The sequence below is a fragment of the Protopterus annectens genome, chromosome 17.part0 (assembly GCF_019279795.1).
Source record: "Protopterus annectens isolate FY-2018-M chromosome 17.part0, PAN1.0, whole genome shotgun sequence".
Lineage (NCBI taxonomy): Eukaryota > Metazoa > Chordata > Ceratodontiformes > Protopteridae > Protopterus > Protopterus annectens.
Genome location: NC_056751.1, coordinates 504,271,621 through 504,290,566, shown reverse-complemented (window position 1 = coordinate 504,290,566; position 18,946 = coordinate 504,271,621). Strand labels below are relative to the sequence as shown.

Genomic DNA, 18,946 nt, shown 5'->3' with positions numbered 1-18,946 from the left:
TCATGGAACCCCATCCAGTCACCACAGTGACCACGGATGCTTCCCTGATAGGGTGGGGGGGCATTATCTAGAGAAGACAGTCCAAGGCACTTGGCAACCTCATGAGTACCACTTGCACATCAACGTCCTGGAGATGAAGAGTGGCGCTCCTAGCATTGCAAGCGCTTCAAGACTGTCTCTCTGCTGGGACTATTGCAATACAGACGGACAATATGTCAGTGGTTTGGTACATCAACAAACAGGGCGGAACCAGGTCTTACCCCTTGTGCCGAGAGGCCCTCAGACTGTGGCAATTTCCTCCCGACGTTTTCTGACAGCAACGCATATCCCTGGGACATCCAACATAATAGCAGACAGGCTCAGCAGGGCTATCCTCATGCCTCACGAGTGGTCTCTGAAACGGGGAAATTGTGGATCTTATTTTCCGCAAATGGGGCCAGCCTTGCTGCGATCTGTTTGCCCATCCCCTCAACAACAAATGCAGCAGCTACTTCTCCCGTATTCCTCCTCCAGGTCAGACACCCAAGGACACTGTAGTCTGCGATTGGCCTCCGGGACTCCTTTATGCATTTCCCCCTTTTCACCTAATTCCAAATGTCATTCAGAAAGCAAAATCATTGGGTTGCAAAATAATCCTCATTGCCCCCTATTGGCCTCAACAAATTTGGTTTCCGTTCTTCACCCCCACCTTCTGGACCCAGTACCGGACCTCTTGATTCATCAATCAGGCAGGCTACACCAATCCCTCCAATCTCTCAAGCTTACAACTTGGTTACTCCACTTCCAATTCTAGCCAGGCTCCCCAATATTTCACCAGCAGTGCGTGATATTATTGTTTCCTCCCATAAGACAAATACAAGGAAAGTCTATGCTAGCAAATGGAAAAGTTTCTCTTACTGGGCAGAATCCAGGAATTTAGATCCTTTTACAGCTCCTGTACACGAGATTCTGGATTTCTTAGCAGAACTGTTTCATTCTGGTGCAGCGGCTGCTACCATCAGTGTACAACTAACTGCCATTTCAAATTTTCATGTCGGAGTTTCTAACTCCAGCATAATGTCTCACAAACTCTGTAAGGCCTTCATGAGAGGTACATCTCTACTTAGACCCCCAGTGAAAGAGCCCCTTCCACCTTGGGATCTCAGTTTGGTTCTGGCCTCCTTGATGCTGCCACCCTTTGAACCAGCAGCGTCATGTTCCTTGAAATTTCTCTCTTGGAAAACTCTCTTCTTAGTTGCTATTACTTCTGCCAGACGTGTTTCAGTACTTCATGCACTATGTGTTCGCCCTCCATACCTAGTTTTTCACAAAGACAGAGTTTCTCTGAGAACCAACCCATCTTTTCTACCTAAAGTTTGTTCAGAACACAATTTGAATCAATACATTGAACTTCCTGTCTTTTTCCCTAATCATTCCAACAAGGCAGAATACAGATTACACCAATTTGATGTGCATAGACAACTATGTTTCTATCTCCATAGAACTAAAGAGATGAGAAAATCAGATCAGTTGTTCCTTTCATTTGCTAACAACAAACAGGGCCTTCCAGTTTCTAAGGTAACATTGTCAAAATGGTTATCAGACACCATAGCCCATGCCTACCATTTGCGACAAAAAGATCTTCCAACAAAACCCAAAGGTCATTCAACCAGGTCAGTAGCTACTTCAGCAGCTTTTCAATCTAGATTGCCCATAGATTCAATTTGTGCAGCAGCTACTTGAGCAGATCCTCATACATTCATTTCTCATTACAAAGTAGATGTGGTTTCCCAGGGCAGGGCTTCCTTTTGTTCCACAGTTCTGAAAAGTCTGTTCCAATGAGCCACCTAGGATTGAGGTTCTAGGGACGCTGTCCCATCCAGCAAGAATGAAGGCGAGATTGGACAACTTAACATAACAAAGTTATGTACCTACCATAACGTTCCATGTTAGTTGTCCTTCATCTCGCCTTCCTTCTTGTGTCCCTCCCTCCTTCCCTCTTCCTCGAGGATTGAGAGGAGTTTCTCAATGGTTTCACTGGCTAATGTGTTTTGTTATTAGTTGCTTACCAAGCAAACCATGACAATTAACTGTATATCCAGGTTTATTTATGGATTATCTTCTATAATTATGTCTAGTGTGAGCCATCTCAAACGAGGTCTGGATAGCTGATGCTGGGCATTCTGGGATAAGAGGTAGCCTCGAGCCAGTAAAGAGCTCTCGAGCTATAGTAAGTGGCTGAGTTGGAGCTAAGGATTGGCTCAGAACCCATCCAGCAAGAAGGAAGGCGAGATGAAGGACAACTAACATGGAACGTTATGTTAGGTACATAACTTCTTATTCATGGGCATGAGCATCACTAAGATTCATGAAGGGTGTGCTTGTACATCAATGTTTAGGTCACTGCATATGTGCATGCATATCATTGTCAGGCTTCTATTGCATGTGCTTACCCTCTTGGGCATTATTTTTTACTTTTAGGATTTGTTATTGGTTGTCGTAGAATATCTTTCTCCCCAAAGTCTGTATTCTGTCTGTTCCATGTATTCTGGTTTGTATAGACCATCAGGTTGTGGATTGTCAGACTCCCTTCCAGGTCAACACTAGTTTGCATAGAGGTGGAGTAGATCAGAGAGCTGTCACTGCTGTCTACTAAGACTTGTCTTAACATCTTTACTAGCCCTATCCCCAAGCATGTGGACATTTTCATTTTGAGGGCATGGTACTGCCATGCGATATGCTTATGAGGAGTTGCTCCACTTAAGACCCTTGGACAGGACCACCCTCAACTCACTTGCAGCTCATCCTTGCCTATGCTCTTGTCTTTGGTCTCCTTTAGAGTTCAAACCTGCAGACTGCTTTGTTCTCATGCTTCGGTCAATCCCTACTAGAGTGCGCCTTGTCATTCTTTCGCAAAAATCTAATAGCTCTGACAAATGGTGAAACCCTAATTAAACTTTAGTTAGCTGGGTCATTGTTAGGCCGTCATCCCTGAATGCCATGAAACTGCTTCGCTCAGTGATATTGTTTGGAAAGTAAGAAAATCTTCTCCGGTAAATGATGACTTTCTTGGACCCTGCACTCAGACTGCCTACAGCCATGATCTGCCTGTTGAAAGGAAGGAGCTATCAGCTGGTATGGTAGTTCACCAGTAAATATGTGAGGCCGGTATGGGGAAGGTGGCTAGTAGTCCAGCGGTCAGTAGGGGCAATTTAGAAATGGTTATCAAAATTTGTCCTGCTTTGTCTTTTATGCTGAAGGCTTCCCCCGTTGAGTCTCACATTTTGGAAGTCATGCCATTTGTCATTTGCTGTGGAGTACTCTCTTTAAAATTGGAATCCTCTGGCATTCCAAATGTTTGTGAACAGAGTAGAGTAATCCATGGATTATTCTTTGCAGATAAAATATTCACGAGTTGTTGATTTCAGTGAAGATGTTTGGCTGAACTGAATATTGAACAACTGATCAAAGATTTGATTGAGATGCAGTAGCTGCAAACAGGTATTTGTCTTTACACCAAGCTGGAACTGTATCAGGGTTGACTAATTAATTAATTAGGAAGGTATTGGAGGCACACATCCCCTTATATTCCCGCTATATGAGGAGAGGCACACCTCCCCTTATATTCTCGGTATATGAGGCATGTTCCTCACAAGACTTTTTTCTCCATTAACTTGTTTTTCTCCTCCTTGCATGCTTAGAATCAAGCTCTCCATTGTACATATCTCACAAGAAGGACCTGTCATTCAGACAGCTGTAGCTATGTCTCTTAGTCTTTTTTGCTCATATGGCATCCCTGATATTGAAATGCTCAACCCTGTCTACAGTACCTGCTGCTTGGTGCTCACTGTGATGACCGTGCCCTGGCCTAGCAATCAAGGAGCCTCAATCCTCGCCACTAATCCCAGGGAGGGTGTCTCATATAAGAGGAAGGGATAAATACACACAGTAAAGTACAATTTCCCTTAAGTGCACACAGGGATCACAGTCAGTCTGGGGCTGGTTGCTCCCTTGCTTCCCAGGTCCCCAATAAGACTCCCCACTGGCACAGCTATAGGGAACAGATCTCACCCTAGCTGGCAAGCTAACCTCCAGTACCCTCTCTGTCCGACCAGTGCTTTGTGTCCCTGCCCAGGTAGCTGACATACCACACACACTTTGAGATAAGTATTTATACAACTTCACAGACACTCCTGGGAAAGGCTGATCCAGATTCTCCAGCTGTGCCCCTTTACCCAGACTATACGGTAGTAATTTCTGCCACCACCAGCTAATACCTATCAGCTACCCAAAGGCCCTTAAAAGGGTGTCCAATTATTACTGTGTAATATTATTTTCCAATTGGTAATGTGACTAATCAGTCTAAGGCTTACTGGGAGGGCTTATTACAGGATCACTTATAAGCATGCAGTGTACTCTAGAGCTTACTTTACACAAACCAACCACAGGTAAAAGGTTTTAAAATATTTAATAATAAATAATTAAAAACACAAGACAATACTACTACACCACAGTGATATCTAAGAGTTTAGAGATCACACACAAACTTAAAACAGTACAGTAGGAAAGTTCTGATATAACAGACAAACACAAGTCTAACTTTCTTCTAAGTTCCTAGCTATTACAACAAGAAAACATACTTCTAAGACACTACTTACATAAGACAACAAGCAGAGTGCTGATAAGTTGGATATCAAGATCAAAATGCTCACAGTCTCTCTCTGAACAATAGTTTTTAAACTCGCTAACAAACAGCTCTGTTAGGGCCCTCCCAGATTACATCATTTTGGCACTTAGGTTTTCCCAGTATACACATTACATCATTTTGACACTTAGTCTGGAGTTCCCAGGCCAAAAGGCCACGTTATTTAGCAAGCTAACACCTGCTCAGGAAACTACAACAATAAAAGACATTTCACATGTACACTCTAGCAATTATTCCTTAAGTTAAGACAATAGAAAGAATGTGTTTAGCCAGCCACTTAGGCACCACTATTTATATCAAAAGAGTATACAAGACATAATTTTAACTTCAAAAGAACAGATGTGAAATGCTTGGCTTAGTTTTCCGTACATCAGATGGCAATGTTGCTACAATCTTGAAGTTCACATTTTTACTGTGTTTTCTTTCATTTAAAAAACAAGGCTGTATTTTACATTTTATATTTACAAATGATAGACTATGCATCAAATTCTATTTGACTAGGCTGGCAGCCTTCGCCCATCTTCCCCCAATCTTCACACTCACAAATGTTCTTTCTCTTGTACTGTTTTAGCTAGGATGCTTAACCTCTGCTGGGTACCTATATCATTGAGCTGCAGTCTTCATCCGAAGATGAGTAAGCCAGTGGCCACCACTCATTCCATCCTGCTTATCCATGAGCTCTAATATTGAGGTTGCTAATTTATGCCAGGTCTTCTGAGTTGCCATAAAGGTTTCATCCTTCTGGCTTGACTACATAAAAAAATTATCAGTATGTTTGTCAAATGTATTTTGTTTTCATTTGAATGCCTGTTTGATGTAGTCTGGCTCATTCATATGGCCTAAATCCAAGAAAGTCACTGTAGAACATAATAAAGGTACAAGCTAAACTGGACAGTAGATGCAGGCTTTTGTTAATTTATATGCTGATCATCAACAGTTAGCTAATAATGGGTTTATCCTCTGCTGTATGCTTTAGATTTGACAGCAGACAAAATAGTGTTCACAACCAGTCACTGAAATGTGTCTTCACAGAAAATTCAGTGTATGAGAAGTTGTACGGGCACCCCTGCCATTGGAGAGTTTTTGGAATGCCAGAGGTTTCATTGACTCATCTGTGGATCATTAACCCACCGACAGTGCTTCATTTCACCAGTTCCTGTACCTGGGTGTTAGATTACTTTTGATTTCTTTACAAGAAATCTGATTGGATCATACTTTGAGCATGGGAAGTTACTATACTAATCATGACTCACATTAGTAATGCTTTCCTTTGGTTTGAACAGTGGAAATATTTCACCTTTTATTCAGCTGCCGATATGCTCCGCTTAATTATGAAACCAAACATAAAATATGTCTTTTGGGGGAAAACACAGGTAATGGGTTTTCAAGTATGTTTGTTATAGAGTTATACTGAAGTTATGCAAAAATGGCAGAAGGGATTTTTATTTATATTTTTCGGTCAGTCAGTTATAAATGAAGAGCAGCTCGTGATTTAAATGTGACATAAGTCTATATTCTAGGAGTTTCAGTTCCATTTATAGCATAGATGCTGTGGAAGATCTTAATATTATAAGGAATAATTGGTATGTTTTAAATATGGATCCAGTTTTACAAGAGAAATTTGATATTTGACCTAAAATAATTTTCAAAAGAGAGCCAAATTTAAAGAATATTCTGGAAAAGAGACCTTACAATAATAGATTAGGTATGTTTAAATGTCAGGCATGTTCCTATTGTAGTTTTATCAAAGATAATGCGTTTACTATAACGAATACAAAGGTTGCAATAAATAAACATTTTAAATGTTTTTCAAAGGGAGTTATTTAAGTTGCTTGCTGTGAGAATTGCTCCTTATTTTGTAATGGGGTAATATAGGGGACAATGAGAGAACATGTCCGTGAAAATCCATATGATATAAGGAAGAAAATTTGAAGAATGCAGTAACTTTAGGAGACTTGTTTTTTGTATTGATAAAATGCATCTATATCACGTTATCGAAAGTTTACTTAATCGAATCAATAAAGGTCGAACTTTAATGATCGATAACGTAAAAAAAAAAAAAAAATTTAAAAAATAAAAAACTAAATGGCATAGGCAGGGGGGCAAGCCCCTCTACTTAAATATACCAACTCAGAGACCGCACTACATTGAGGTAAACGGAAATCTCCCCTTATGGAGATTTCCGTTTACTTGCACGATGTTCTTCACTTTCGATATTGTCGTGCCATCAACTTAAGACAACGTGAAGTAGACCCGATTAAAATTAGTGTAGGAAATGCAAACATTTTTTTCTTTAATAGGAAATTGCCTACTGAAGTTCTCCTTGCTCTGTTATTGGTAACCCGGTTAAAAACTGACATTTGTCACTCTGTGTGATATTTATTTATTTATTTATTTATTTATTTAATATATTTCAAGCAAACTTGAAGCTGAAATAAAGATTGCAGATATTACTGACTACGATCTCCTCATTTTTCGAGAGAATAATTACAGCAGATTTGCCTTTAACCAGATTTTAAAAATAAAATTAAAAGAAATAAATAAGCTTTGGCATCTGGATACTTGGTGATCCTACTGAGCTACTGTGGATCTTAACACTAGAACACACAAAGTGATAGACGTCAGTGTATTGATAAAGTAGAAAAACCTAGAGGATGTTTATGGGAGGTGAATGAATTTACAGAATTGCTATGGTTATGGAAATTAAATACATGTGTTAAATGGTTGTGAATAGTAATAATGTCTTTATTGATTAGGGAGATTTGTTAATGCATTGATTTATTTTATGCAAGTGGGCAAGCCCTTTTTCACTCCTCATTTAGAAAGTAAGTCCCCTGTAGCCACTGAAGTTGTATACATAATACAAGGTCCAACTCCACAGACAGACAACACAGGGGAGGAGGAGAGAAGAATTGGGTAGTCAGTTCACTCTTAATGGGGGAGAGCAAGTGATTTCTGAGATTTCATGCATCAAACATATGGGGAAGCCTATTTCTTTGCATAGTGGATTGAAAAGTGGTTCTTCAGAATGAGTCTATCAGCTGGTCACAAATCTTTAAGGAAATAGTGTAAAGCCAGTATGTTGCATGAAAAACCTAGATGTAGACTGTTAAGTAGTGTGTTTCTGTGTACAGTATAATTGAATTAAGTGTATGAATTTTTAATTGTTCATTAACTTGAAATTACATTTTTTCCAGCGTCACTCTGATAGTGTTATCTCTGTATGAAAGTGCAACTGATGTTTACCTAAACAAGCTGTTGGAAAATGTCTTCAGTGCTATGGTAAGTAATGAATTTCTGCTTTGCTATCTTGAGTAAAGCTACCAAAAGAATTTGTGATGTTTAACTCCTGATTTTTATGGCAAATTTCTGGTGGATGTGCAACCATCTTAGAATGCCCAATAAGTTATCTTTTGTCATGTAATGTGCAAACATGTGAGAAAGTTTAGATGCTGCGTAGCAGACGTTTGTTAGACAGTCTCCTGATTATTTTACACATCTGTTTTTGTTTCTTTTTTTCTACCTTGAAATGGGACAGTAATTGATTTCACTGTGTTTTGTATTTGAATCATATATGTCCATGAGTTTTATTAAAGCACAATACACAAGGTTTATTACATTTTACATTTTTTTGCATACAATGAATATTTGATTCTTTTCAAGAATACTGTTCCTACAAGATAGGTGGTTACTTTAGGGTATTGTACTGGTATTTATAGGTTCATAAGGAAGTAACAAGCAATCAGTTTGCAAACTATTACAAGCTTAGTTAATAACTTGTATTAAAAAGTTCTCCCCAAGGAGGGCAATATGAGATAGATGGGGGGGGTGGGGGTTGAGGCTACCCATCCAGTTGTCTACGTTTACATTGAATGTGGCAAGGGCGGTACTCTGCTTGACATGCAGCTGAAGTGTGTTTGAGAGGGTGGGGAATATGTGGAGATACTGAGATATGAAATCTATTGCACCAAAGTGTCTTATCTGTTGATGAAGTTTAGTGCCTTTAACTGGGTGTTTGAGGAGCCATTCTTTCAGCAAAAGGATTAGAAGGTTGGATTTTAGATCTGAATGGAAGAGTCTGTAATGGAGAGGGCTGCCAGTCTGACCTAATAACTATGATTGTTGAGGCCACGTATCTTTTGGTTATGAATCTTTTGGCCTTTCAAGTTGAGTGATATGTTTATACAAGTACATGCCAAAAGGTACATTGTATTGAATAATGGGTCTGATGAGAGTAAAGGGGAATAAGACTTCTCTGAGTTTAGAGGAAATGGCTTTGGAAATTAGATGATCCAGAAAGAAGCTTTCTGAACTACTGTGGAAACATTGTGGTAAAAAAATAATCAACAAGAGAACCTAAAGCCCTTACTACAGTGTCTGTTTGGAGGGTGTGTAACCTGTATCGGGTGTGAAAATGTTTTAGGTACCAAAATGAACTGTACTACATTTTTCACATTTAATTTGATACCATTGTCCTTGTACCATTGTTACCAGGGTTGAATCTATGTTGGAGCAGTTTCAGTCAGTGGAAGATTCAACAACACCCAATTTATAGTCATCTACAAACCTAAATAGCCACAGGCCAGGAAAGATGGCTTGAAGGTCTGAGAAATAGACGCCATGTAAGAGAGGGCACATAACAGAGCCCATTGGAATGCCACTGTTAACATTTTTGCTTTCAGAAGTGAGACCTGCAGTTTTAACCGCATGGATTCTGTCAGACAGCCTGTTAGCTAACATAAGGATTTATATTCAGATTTAGAAGTCTGTTAATAAGGCCTGCTTGGGGAATAGTCTCAAAGGCCTTGGCCAGGTCCGTATCCATTATGTACGGTGCACCTGCTATCCACTTCTATGATGACTTTTTCAAAGAAATTATTGAGGTTAAAGAGGCAAGACCATCCTTTGACAGAGTGGAATTGATGAGGGTCCAGGGTTAATAGATTTTCAACATCCAGATTAAGGAGGATTCAGATAATATGCTCCATAACTTTAACATATGAGGCTAGTGAAACTAATTGTTCTGTAGTCACTAGAGTCTGTGGCTTTTTTTCTTTAGTGTAATTGCATTTCAGTAGCTGTTTTCCAGGCTTCAGGAGTATAACCAGTGGAGAGGCTTGGATTAAAAAGGAGGTCATGATTTGATTCAAATAGGCCATGTTTGGCACTGGTAATATGGCATACTGGTATATATTATTAGGGTACATGTGTGAGGTACTCTTAGCTTTTGAGAGGGCTGAGAGGACTTGTTCCAGAGTAATGAAAGATGGTGGCTTGTACTGTGGAGTCTGTGGACTATCTATAACTGTGGATGCAGTAAAATTTGCACTGTATTTGTCTGATGGGATATTAGCTGTTTTCTTTGGGTCAGAGTGACAGTACCTTGGGAGGACATACATACCTTAACAAAAATTAGTATGACACAAGCAATACTTTTCACTAACAACATATTTTCTGTTAAATTAGGACTTGGTGAGGGAGATATAATTAATGGAGCTTGCTGACCTTGCTGACCAGGAAAGTCCATCTGGATAGGAAACTGTATACAGTGGAGGTTAAGGATGGAAAGATATAAAAGTATAAAAGGAGAGCATTTACAAAGCAGTGGCGTAGTTGACTATTGCATTTAAACAGTGTCACCTACATGTAGTAGTGAAACAAATAGATACTGGAGCAAGCACTGTAATACGGCTGAGCTGTACTAGCAAGAACGTGCTAGGCATCCTTTCAGTGTTGTGCTCAGCATTTAGCAGGCGTGGAGCAGGAAGCTGAAGTTGCACTCGTCAGTTGCCGTTCATTATTCTTTTCATAAGAATTGGTACTGAAATGGCAGAAGGACTACAGGTACGATCTGTGAATGTTACTGATTTGTTCCTAACTTATGTGAGTTGGAAAAATGATATTCTTTGTTTTGATATTGGGACTTTTTAAACTTGCTTTTCTCACTTCTGACCAGCTGTAAATAATCTTTATTCTTTGCCATTATGATTTGTCTTTTAAATAAAAGTATTTTTGTACAGAATTTTAACATTTACATAAAACATAACAGGATACAGTAAAATTCAAGAGTACACGAGGTTTTAAACTTCTTTAAGAGATATCTAAATCACCTAAATCCTGGTATTAAAGTATCAAGTAGATGGCATAAAGCTGAACATTTTCTGTATATGTCTTAAGTTTGGAGAATTTATTGCTCAGATTTGTCAACTTTTTGTGGGCCGGTATTTTCCATACTCTTTTGTTATGCCCCCTTAATGGCATGAGCAAGCTCCATCCCAATCTGCTTTTCACATTTAGGCCATTGTAGGTCTCCCTATATTAAAGGCAGGCCAAAGAATTCTCACGACCACTTATCATATAGTGTACTAGGATGTCTTTGAGGTGAAATAATTTTGCTGTGCCCTCACATGTTCTCAGAATGTATATTTAAGTTCCTGCTTGGGCTGCCTCACTTTTTCTGCACTTATTGTTCTCTAATCTTTATTCTTTTATATTATTTACTGGGGGTGAGGTGCCAACTGCAGTGGTGGTGCTGCGGTAGCGTTGTCGCCTCACAGTTAGACGTTGCCCGTTCGATTCTCAGTTAGAGCGTCTTCTGTGTGGCGACATGCGTGGATGGGCGTTCCTTCGTTGAAGGTTGTGCATTAGGCCCGGCTAGCCAGCATGTAAAAATCGACTGCCAATCATTAGCGGACCGTAGTTCCGCTGTGGCGACCCCTAACCGGGAAAAGCCGAAAGACACAACAACAACTGGGGGTGAGGTGCCAAAAATGTGTAACTCCCATCTGATGGTCCTATATTTGTGTCTATTTTAGTAGTGAGTTATAGCTGTCCCAGAGATGAATCCATTGGTGATCTCCGCTTATATCTACCTCCCTTGTCTGTCTCACTCTAATTCTTTGTAAAACTTTTTAGATGTTATGGAGCATATTTCTGTAAATATGAGATTACTTTTCAGTTTTTGATACTGCATCAGTTTTGTCTGCTTTTCCGTATTCTCATTAAATGCTTTTTTTGGTGAAAGTGTCCCAAATTTTTTGTAGGTAAGCCACTGAGAGTGGGGGAGGGGGAAGAGAGAAAGATATCCCATGTAATGCTTTTATTTCCTGAAATGATTCAAGTTTATCATTATATGCATTTCCTGTGTTGCAGCTAAGAGTTGGAAGACACACACACACACACACACACACACACACACACACACACACACACACACACACACACACACACACACACACTCCTTCCCATGTTGTCCCATTCTGTCCTGTCTTTCTTGGAACATATCTTAAGTACAATTTTATCACTGTGTTTTTGTGTAAGTTAGTTTTCCCTCTTTAATTTCTTCAAATCATTTGGGTTTCTAATACCATGATGGGAATAGATGCCGCTCCTATGTCAAACAAAGTATGATTAAAGTTCACGAAATTAGCATTGTTTCAGTCTTTGATGTCAGCCAGAAGTGTTCTTTGCAGCACCTGCAATGTGCCCAGTGGAACTGTCTGGGTAAGTTTCTTCCACATTGCTGTCATTTCTGCCTGCAAATCCTGATATTTTTTTGACTTTGTGTCTCTCTCTCTATGCAAGACAATTTCTATAATCAGTGCTACTTTTCTCTTCTTTTTTATGGACCACTATGTTTGGTTTTCTTTCTTTCTGAACTGTTGGTAATGGGCAATCCCAAGTGATGTAGACTTCACCATTTTCTAGGATGCCTTGTGGCTCATGTTTCCAGTGTTTTTCAGCTACTTCAGTGTTATAATGTTTGCATAATCCAACACGACCTACATTTGTCTGTTTCTCCCACATGTTCAGTTGACTTTGTAAACCAATGTGTACATAGTCCACTGTTTTGGGCCACCAGTATTAACCTTTAATCTCTTGGTTTGAATTTGCTTCTCCTTAACCATTCCTGCATTCATTCCTGACATGAGGCTCTTACAGAAGTTTTCTATACTTGCAACTATATTTATGCATTTTCCACATGTCTTGCCTTCTCATCTGGTACTTCACCTTATACTATTTCTTTTGTTTTTTGGCACATTCAGGTGCTGCCTGATTTTTATCTACTTCTGGTTTTATTGTCATTCCCGCTTGACGCCAATACGTTTCTGCTAGACTACGAAGGGAAGTCCTCTTAGATTTATTCTCCTTATGTTTCAAAACTTTCACTATGTTTGGGTCTTGTGAGGTCAGCAGATATGTATGTAGTCCCACAATTGCAGATCTATACATGTAATAAATTTCAAGGAGGCCTGTACCTCCTTTGGAATGGGGAATAAATCTATAATATTGGTATGCACTGACTTTTATAAAATCATTTCATGAGCATGAAGGATTCTTCTTGTTTTCCTAACTAATCAATCCAACACCTTTTGGAGTCAGTCAGTCACTCCAAAACTATAAGTTAAGACAGTAAGAACAAATTGAATTATAGTTTGAACTTTGTTCCTAGATATCAAAGCTTTTTTTTCAGGCTTAATTCAAGTCTTCTAAAAATTTCCTTATTGAGCTGTATTCACATTTGTTCATGTTTTTATTGTTGATCCTTCATCAGTTCCCAAATATTTATACGGTTCCTCTTGCTCAAGTTTTTTTATATCACATTCTTGTCTCAAACTGTTTTCTTGGTGCTGCAGCTTTCTTGCTTTAAAGGTTGCTTTTGCACATTTATCAAGACCAAATGACATTCTTAAATCATCTGAAAAAGTTTTCACTACTTGCATTTGTGCTTTCAGTTCCTCATATGATGAGCTATACAGTTTTAAATCATGCCCAAGAGAAGATGAGAAATCTTTGCACTTTGTTGATTTCTGGAAGCCAAATTATAGTCATGACCTAATCTGTTAAGCAGACAGTTTAATGGGCTAAGGGCAAGCCAAAAGAGCAGTGGTGCAGAGAGTCACCCTGGAGAATCTCCCTTTGGATTTTTATCCCTGGAATAATAAGTTGTCCTTTATCATGGCTTTAACTGCAAAGTGGCTTGCCACTGTTTCATGGTCTCTGTGATGTCATTTATCATTGTAGGGTGTATCGTATATATTTTTAAACACTCTTTTATCCACAAATGTGAGATACTGTCAAATGCTTTTTTGTAGTCTTTGCATGCCATACTCGGATTCTTCCCCTTTTTACAGTTCTCCACTATGACTTTGTTTAACAACAAATGATCCTTTGTTCCATATGACTTTCTTTTCTTACCCTTTTGTTCTATTGCCATAATTGATTTTTCTTCTAAATGACTATAAATTCTGTCTACATCGATTCCAGTGTATAGTTTATACATCATTGGAAGGCAAGTTATTGGTTTATAATTTTTAGGGTAGCTTGCAGGTTAACTCTTAAGTAGGAGCATTGTTTTTCCTGTTAGCCAGGCTGGTGTCTGTTCGGGGTGCATATATAAATAGTTACTCATGGCTAAATGTTTGTGCAAAGATGTTAATACTTTTAGCCAGAAGTTAGGTACTGCATCTAGGCTTGGGGTTTTCCAATTAGAGGCTTTTCTTAACTTTGTTTCAGTCTTTCTGGCTGTTACATCATCCCATTTTATATCCTGTACATTTGAACTTTTTATTCTTTTTTTTTTTACTTCTATCCATTTAGCATCTTTATGTTCCACAGAATCTTCATAAATACTAATACAAAATGTATCTATTTATTCTTTTTTTTTTGCTCTATCAGTTCCTTTTACCTCATTTCCCAATTCTCCTATAAAGCATTTTTGTGTCATCATACATTGCTTATTTTGTACTTTTCCTTTGTATTTATCTGTGTATCTTCTAATTTTTTTTTCTGCCCGTGCTGCTATTTTTAGTTTATTATTTGAGATAGTGCATGATAAATTCTGATCCGTTATAGTACTGCACATTGCTTTTATTACGTCTATCTTTCAGAGTATTTTTGTTGATCTATTACCTCTTCTGTACTCTCTTAAACAGTGATACTTCTTGTCTTAATTGTTTTATAGTTCTCTCTATTCGATACTTGCATGATGGCATTTGATTTCACCCCTTCCTTTCCCTTACTATCCTATGTTCTTGTGGTAGGACTTCATCTGTTATTAATTTGGCTGCACAGTAATGTATCCTCTTTACTTCTGTTACATCGCATGAATCTCTATGGAGAGTCCTAATTACTGTGTTCATTTGTTTTTGTTTTGTCAAATTTCTAACATTTTGAGTTTTATTGACCTTCTGCAGTCTATTTCTTTCTTTGATCTTAATATGTCTATACATTTCTATTAAAGCAAGTAACTTTTCTCTTAAATCGTCTAAACTGAGGGCACATTCTTTGTTCGCAATTTCCTGCAGGCATTTTATAGGAAGTGCCAGAGTTTCTTCCTGTGCCACATTATCTTCATTTTCACCCCATGTCATCCATTGCTCTTTCATATGGGAACTCACTAGCCTATCACTCCACAGCATTGACTGTGTCAGAATTTCCACAGTTTCCTGTTCTTTCCCTTGCTATATAGCTCCAACTGAACCTTTGCACTGGTTTCCTTTGGGAGGCTCCAAAATATCTTCATATGTCAAATGCTTAGATGCCTTCTGCTCCACTGGTTTTCCCTTAATTTGTGTGTCCATTGCTCGATCCTGTTGTGTTATCAGAGTTAAAAAATTTTCTACACCAAATCCTTCACCTTGCAGATAATCCATAACCTCAGTTTCTATTTCTTTAAATTCTCCATTACTAATCCTGTCTTCTATTTTTCCTCTCTAGTTTTCTTATTTTTTGTATTGTAAAATTTTCCATATCCGGAAGTCTTTGCCTGTATTTCTCTTCAAATACCTTTGGTGGTGCTGTTTTTGCATTGATTAGTTTTGCTTTCTCCTTTGCATAAATATTGCACTGTATTAAATCTTTTTCTTTGCCATGTCCGTATTTCTTCTTCAGATGTCTCCCGCTCCTTTTGTTCCTCTTTACTTTGAGGACTAGGTGTTCCATCATGCTGTGATATGACCTGTGTTAGACTTTCTACACTGAATTCTTGACTTGGCAAATATTCAATTTAAGCTTCTGTTTTTTTAACTTCTGCTTAACTAATCTGCTGTTCTACATTCCCTATTTGTGATGTTATTTTTTTAATTGTGAAATTTTCTATATCTGGATGCCTTTGCCTATATTTCTCTTCAAATATCTTTGGGGCCGCCTTTTATCTGTTGATAAATTTGGCTTTCTCCTTTACATAAATATTGCACCATATCAGATCTTTCTTTCCCATGTCCATATTTCTTTATTATACCCTTCAAATATCTGTAAATTTTGTTCTTCAAATTTTCGCACTTCCTAAGTTGCTTTTTTCAAACTGCACAAGGTTTCTTGAGCTATATAGTGTTTTTCACAGATCTGTTGTATTAAAGAACAGAAATTTGTGTTTGAAGCTTCTGACAGTTTTTCTTGTGCAAGTAATTTTCTTTCCTCTAATTTCTCTTAATGTTTTCTTGTATCTTTTGTCTGGAAATCCTGGGCTTTGTGCTTAATAGTATCAGTACATAATTTCTTTCTTATCTTTAATAGTCCACTCTATTGTCTGTATGGTTGTTTTTTGGCCTATCAGTTTTTATGATTTTTTTTTTTTGTGGACTGCTACTTCCTTATACAATGGGGGGGGGGGGGGGTCATTGTGTTCTGACTTGATCCTGATGTTTTATATATATATATATATATATATATATATATATATATATATATATATATATATATATATATGTTCTCTTATTCTATTCTTAATGGGTCTGTTCGTCTTGCCCACATAAAAAGAGTGGCAGAGGTCACACTCAGCTAAAAACACTACATTGGAGATGGCACAGGTGGCATCAACCTTAAAAGTAAATTCCCTACCCAAATCCGGGTGAGTGAACTTGTTTGAGGTGTTTATAAATGCACAAAAATTGCACTTCTCACAGGGTCGTGTGAAATTATTGTCATTCAAATTAATCTCCGCAATATTACCATAACACAAGAGCCTTCTCAAATTTTTTTCTATTCCTAAAAAGGAATCTAGATCTATCACCTACTATCACTCCCAATGCTGGATCAACCTTCAGAACAGACCAGTGCTTACTAAAAATCTCAAAACGCTCCTTATTATCCTGTGTAAAGAACAGGGGAACCCTAATTTGTTCCATGGATTGTTTCTGTGGTAATATCACATTCCTACTTGGTCCAAAGTAAGGAGTAGCAATGGTGTCTCTAATGTCACTAACAATGGACAAATTATTTCGTATCTCATTTAATCAATAACCTCTATTAATAAGTCTATCAAAAAGTCCATTTAACTCTCTCTTGAACCCTTCAAATGTAGGGTTCAACCTGGAGGCCCTCATTCCTTGTCCTTTAATCAGATTCTTAAAACTAAAATTGGGATGCATATTCGATCTATTAAATAAACAATTTCTATGGCAAGATTTCCGAAAGACCCCAGTGTTAATTACTCCATTCTCCAAGTTCTCAGTATAAAGATCTAAATACACTATTTTCTCCTTCGAAGACTCCATAGTGAATTTTAAACATTTAGTCAATCCATTCACCATCTCATGAAATTTAACTAGTTCTTGCTGGTTACCTCTCCAAAGAAAAAACAAATCATCGACAAAACGCCGATAAATCACATGTTGTTGATAAGGATCCATCATGAATAGTACAGTGTTTTCCCAATGGGCTAAAAACATGCTGGCGTAGCGATTGGCACATGAAGTGCCCATAGCCACACCATCATTCTGAATATACATTTTCCCATTGAAGGTAAAAACATTCTTTTCAAGGACCATTTCCAACAAATGACATATAAAGTCTGTTTGTACAGTCCCATATGTACTATGCACAGTTAAATACTCATGGAGATATTGAACACCCAAATCATTGGGAATATTGGTGAACAATGATTGGACATCCATGGTGACAAATGTCACTCCCTTGGAGATATCTACATTGCTAATGCATTCATAAAGCTCTATAAGAAATTGTTTAGAGTCCTTCAAAACAATGGTATTCTTATCTATTACAGGACGTAATTGCTTCTCCACATAAAGGGACAATGGTTCCGTTACCCATCCTCCACCTTCCACAATGGGCCTCATAGGTGGATCTATTGGTTGTTTATGGACTTTTGGTAAAACCTGTATCAGAGGAATAAGTGGGTAATCAACTCTAAGATTTCCAAACACATCACCTGTTATCAAGCCACTTCTCAAGTCATCCAATAATGTCTCCAAAACCGAAGACATAATTTCATGCACTTCTTCAAGGGTAATTAGCTTATAGTATTTCTGGTCACTTAACATCCTTTCCACTGATCTAACATACTGTATAGAGTCCATAATAACTATGAGACCTCCTTTATCTGCTGGCCTTATTGAGATATTTGCATTAAGCTGTAAGCTCCTCAAAGTCTGTCTTTCACCATAGCTCAGGTTATTCCTTAAGCATCACCTCCTATTTGGAGATCTGTTGTCATAATATTTAAATAGCTCATCTTCTGTCAACTTCATATAAGCATCAACCAGTGGGTTATTAATTGGTACACAAGTACTTAATTTCCTAAATGGATGTACTTGTCCAATACTGCTACCAAATTGCATACGCAGCATAATATTGTGACAAAAAATCCTTTAAATGTAAAACAGTGTCAGTTACCTTACTCTCACATATAGGTATAAAGCTCAATCCCTTGTTCAGTACCCTATGTTCTTCATGAGCAAGTTGATACTGAGATATAGTCCAGACTAATGATTCATAACATTCCCCCACATTTTCTTGATAGTCTGGCCTGTGACTCTGTCTCCTGAATACTTCCGTTTCTGGCGACCTCGACTCACCGGGCTCTGTCGCCTCATCCCCCTATCTCAGATCCCTTAAGAATAGAATAAGAGAACATATACATATATAACATCAGGATTAAGTCAGAACACAATGCTTTATCTAAACATGTAATTACAGCTGGGGAAACACATAAATTTAGCTTTACGGTCTTAGAGGTCATTTACCCACAGATCAGAGAAGGCAACATCAGGAATTACACTGAAAGTATAGAGGCACATTGGATTATTCTCCTTAGAGCCGATAGGGGCTCAAGTTTAAAGGAAAGAGCATCTATTAAGCCGATGCTCAAAAACAGGAGGGTACAGAAATGAAGTTTTTATTTATTTTGTATCAAACTTCTTTTTTACAGTACTTCTGTGTATTGTTTGTTGCATAAATGATTAATTTGAATTTTTCGATTGTTTCTAGTGCTTTAGTCTTTGCATATATTGTATTTTGATT

General features: G+C 38.1%; 1 protein-coding gene across 2 annotated transcripts in view; it reads left to right on the top strand.

The window, feature by feature from the left end:
- Positions 1 to 18,946, top strand: part of FUZ (fuzzy planar cell polarity protein) — an 876,363-nt gene that overhangs the window by 72,791 nt on the left and 784,626 nt on the right. For both annotated transcript variants that reach the window (XM_044059630.1, XM_044059629.1), the window contains exon 3: positions 7,882 to 7,966. In XM_044059630.1, the coding sequence (XP_043915565.1) occupies positions 7,882 to 7,966 (85 nt within the window). The remainder of the gene's footprint in view (positions 1 to 7,881; positions 7,967 to 18,946) is intronic.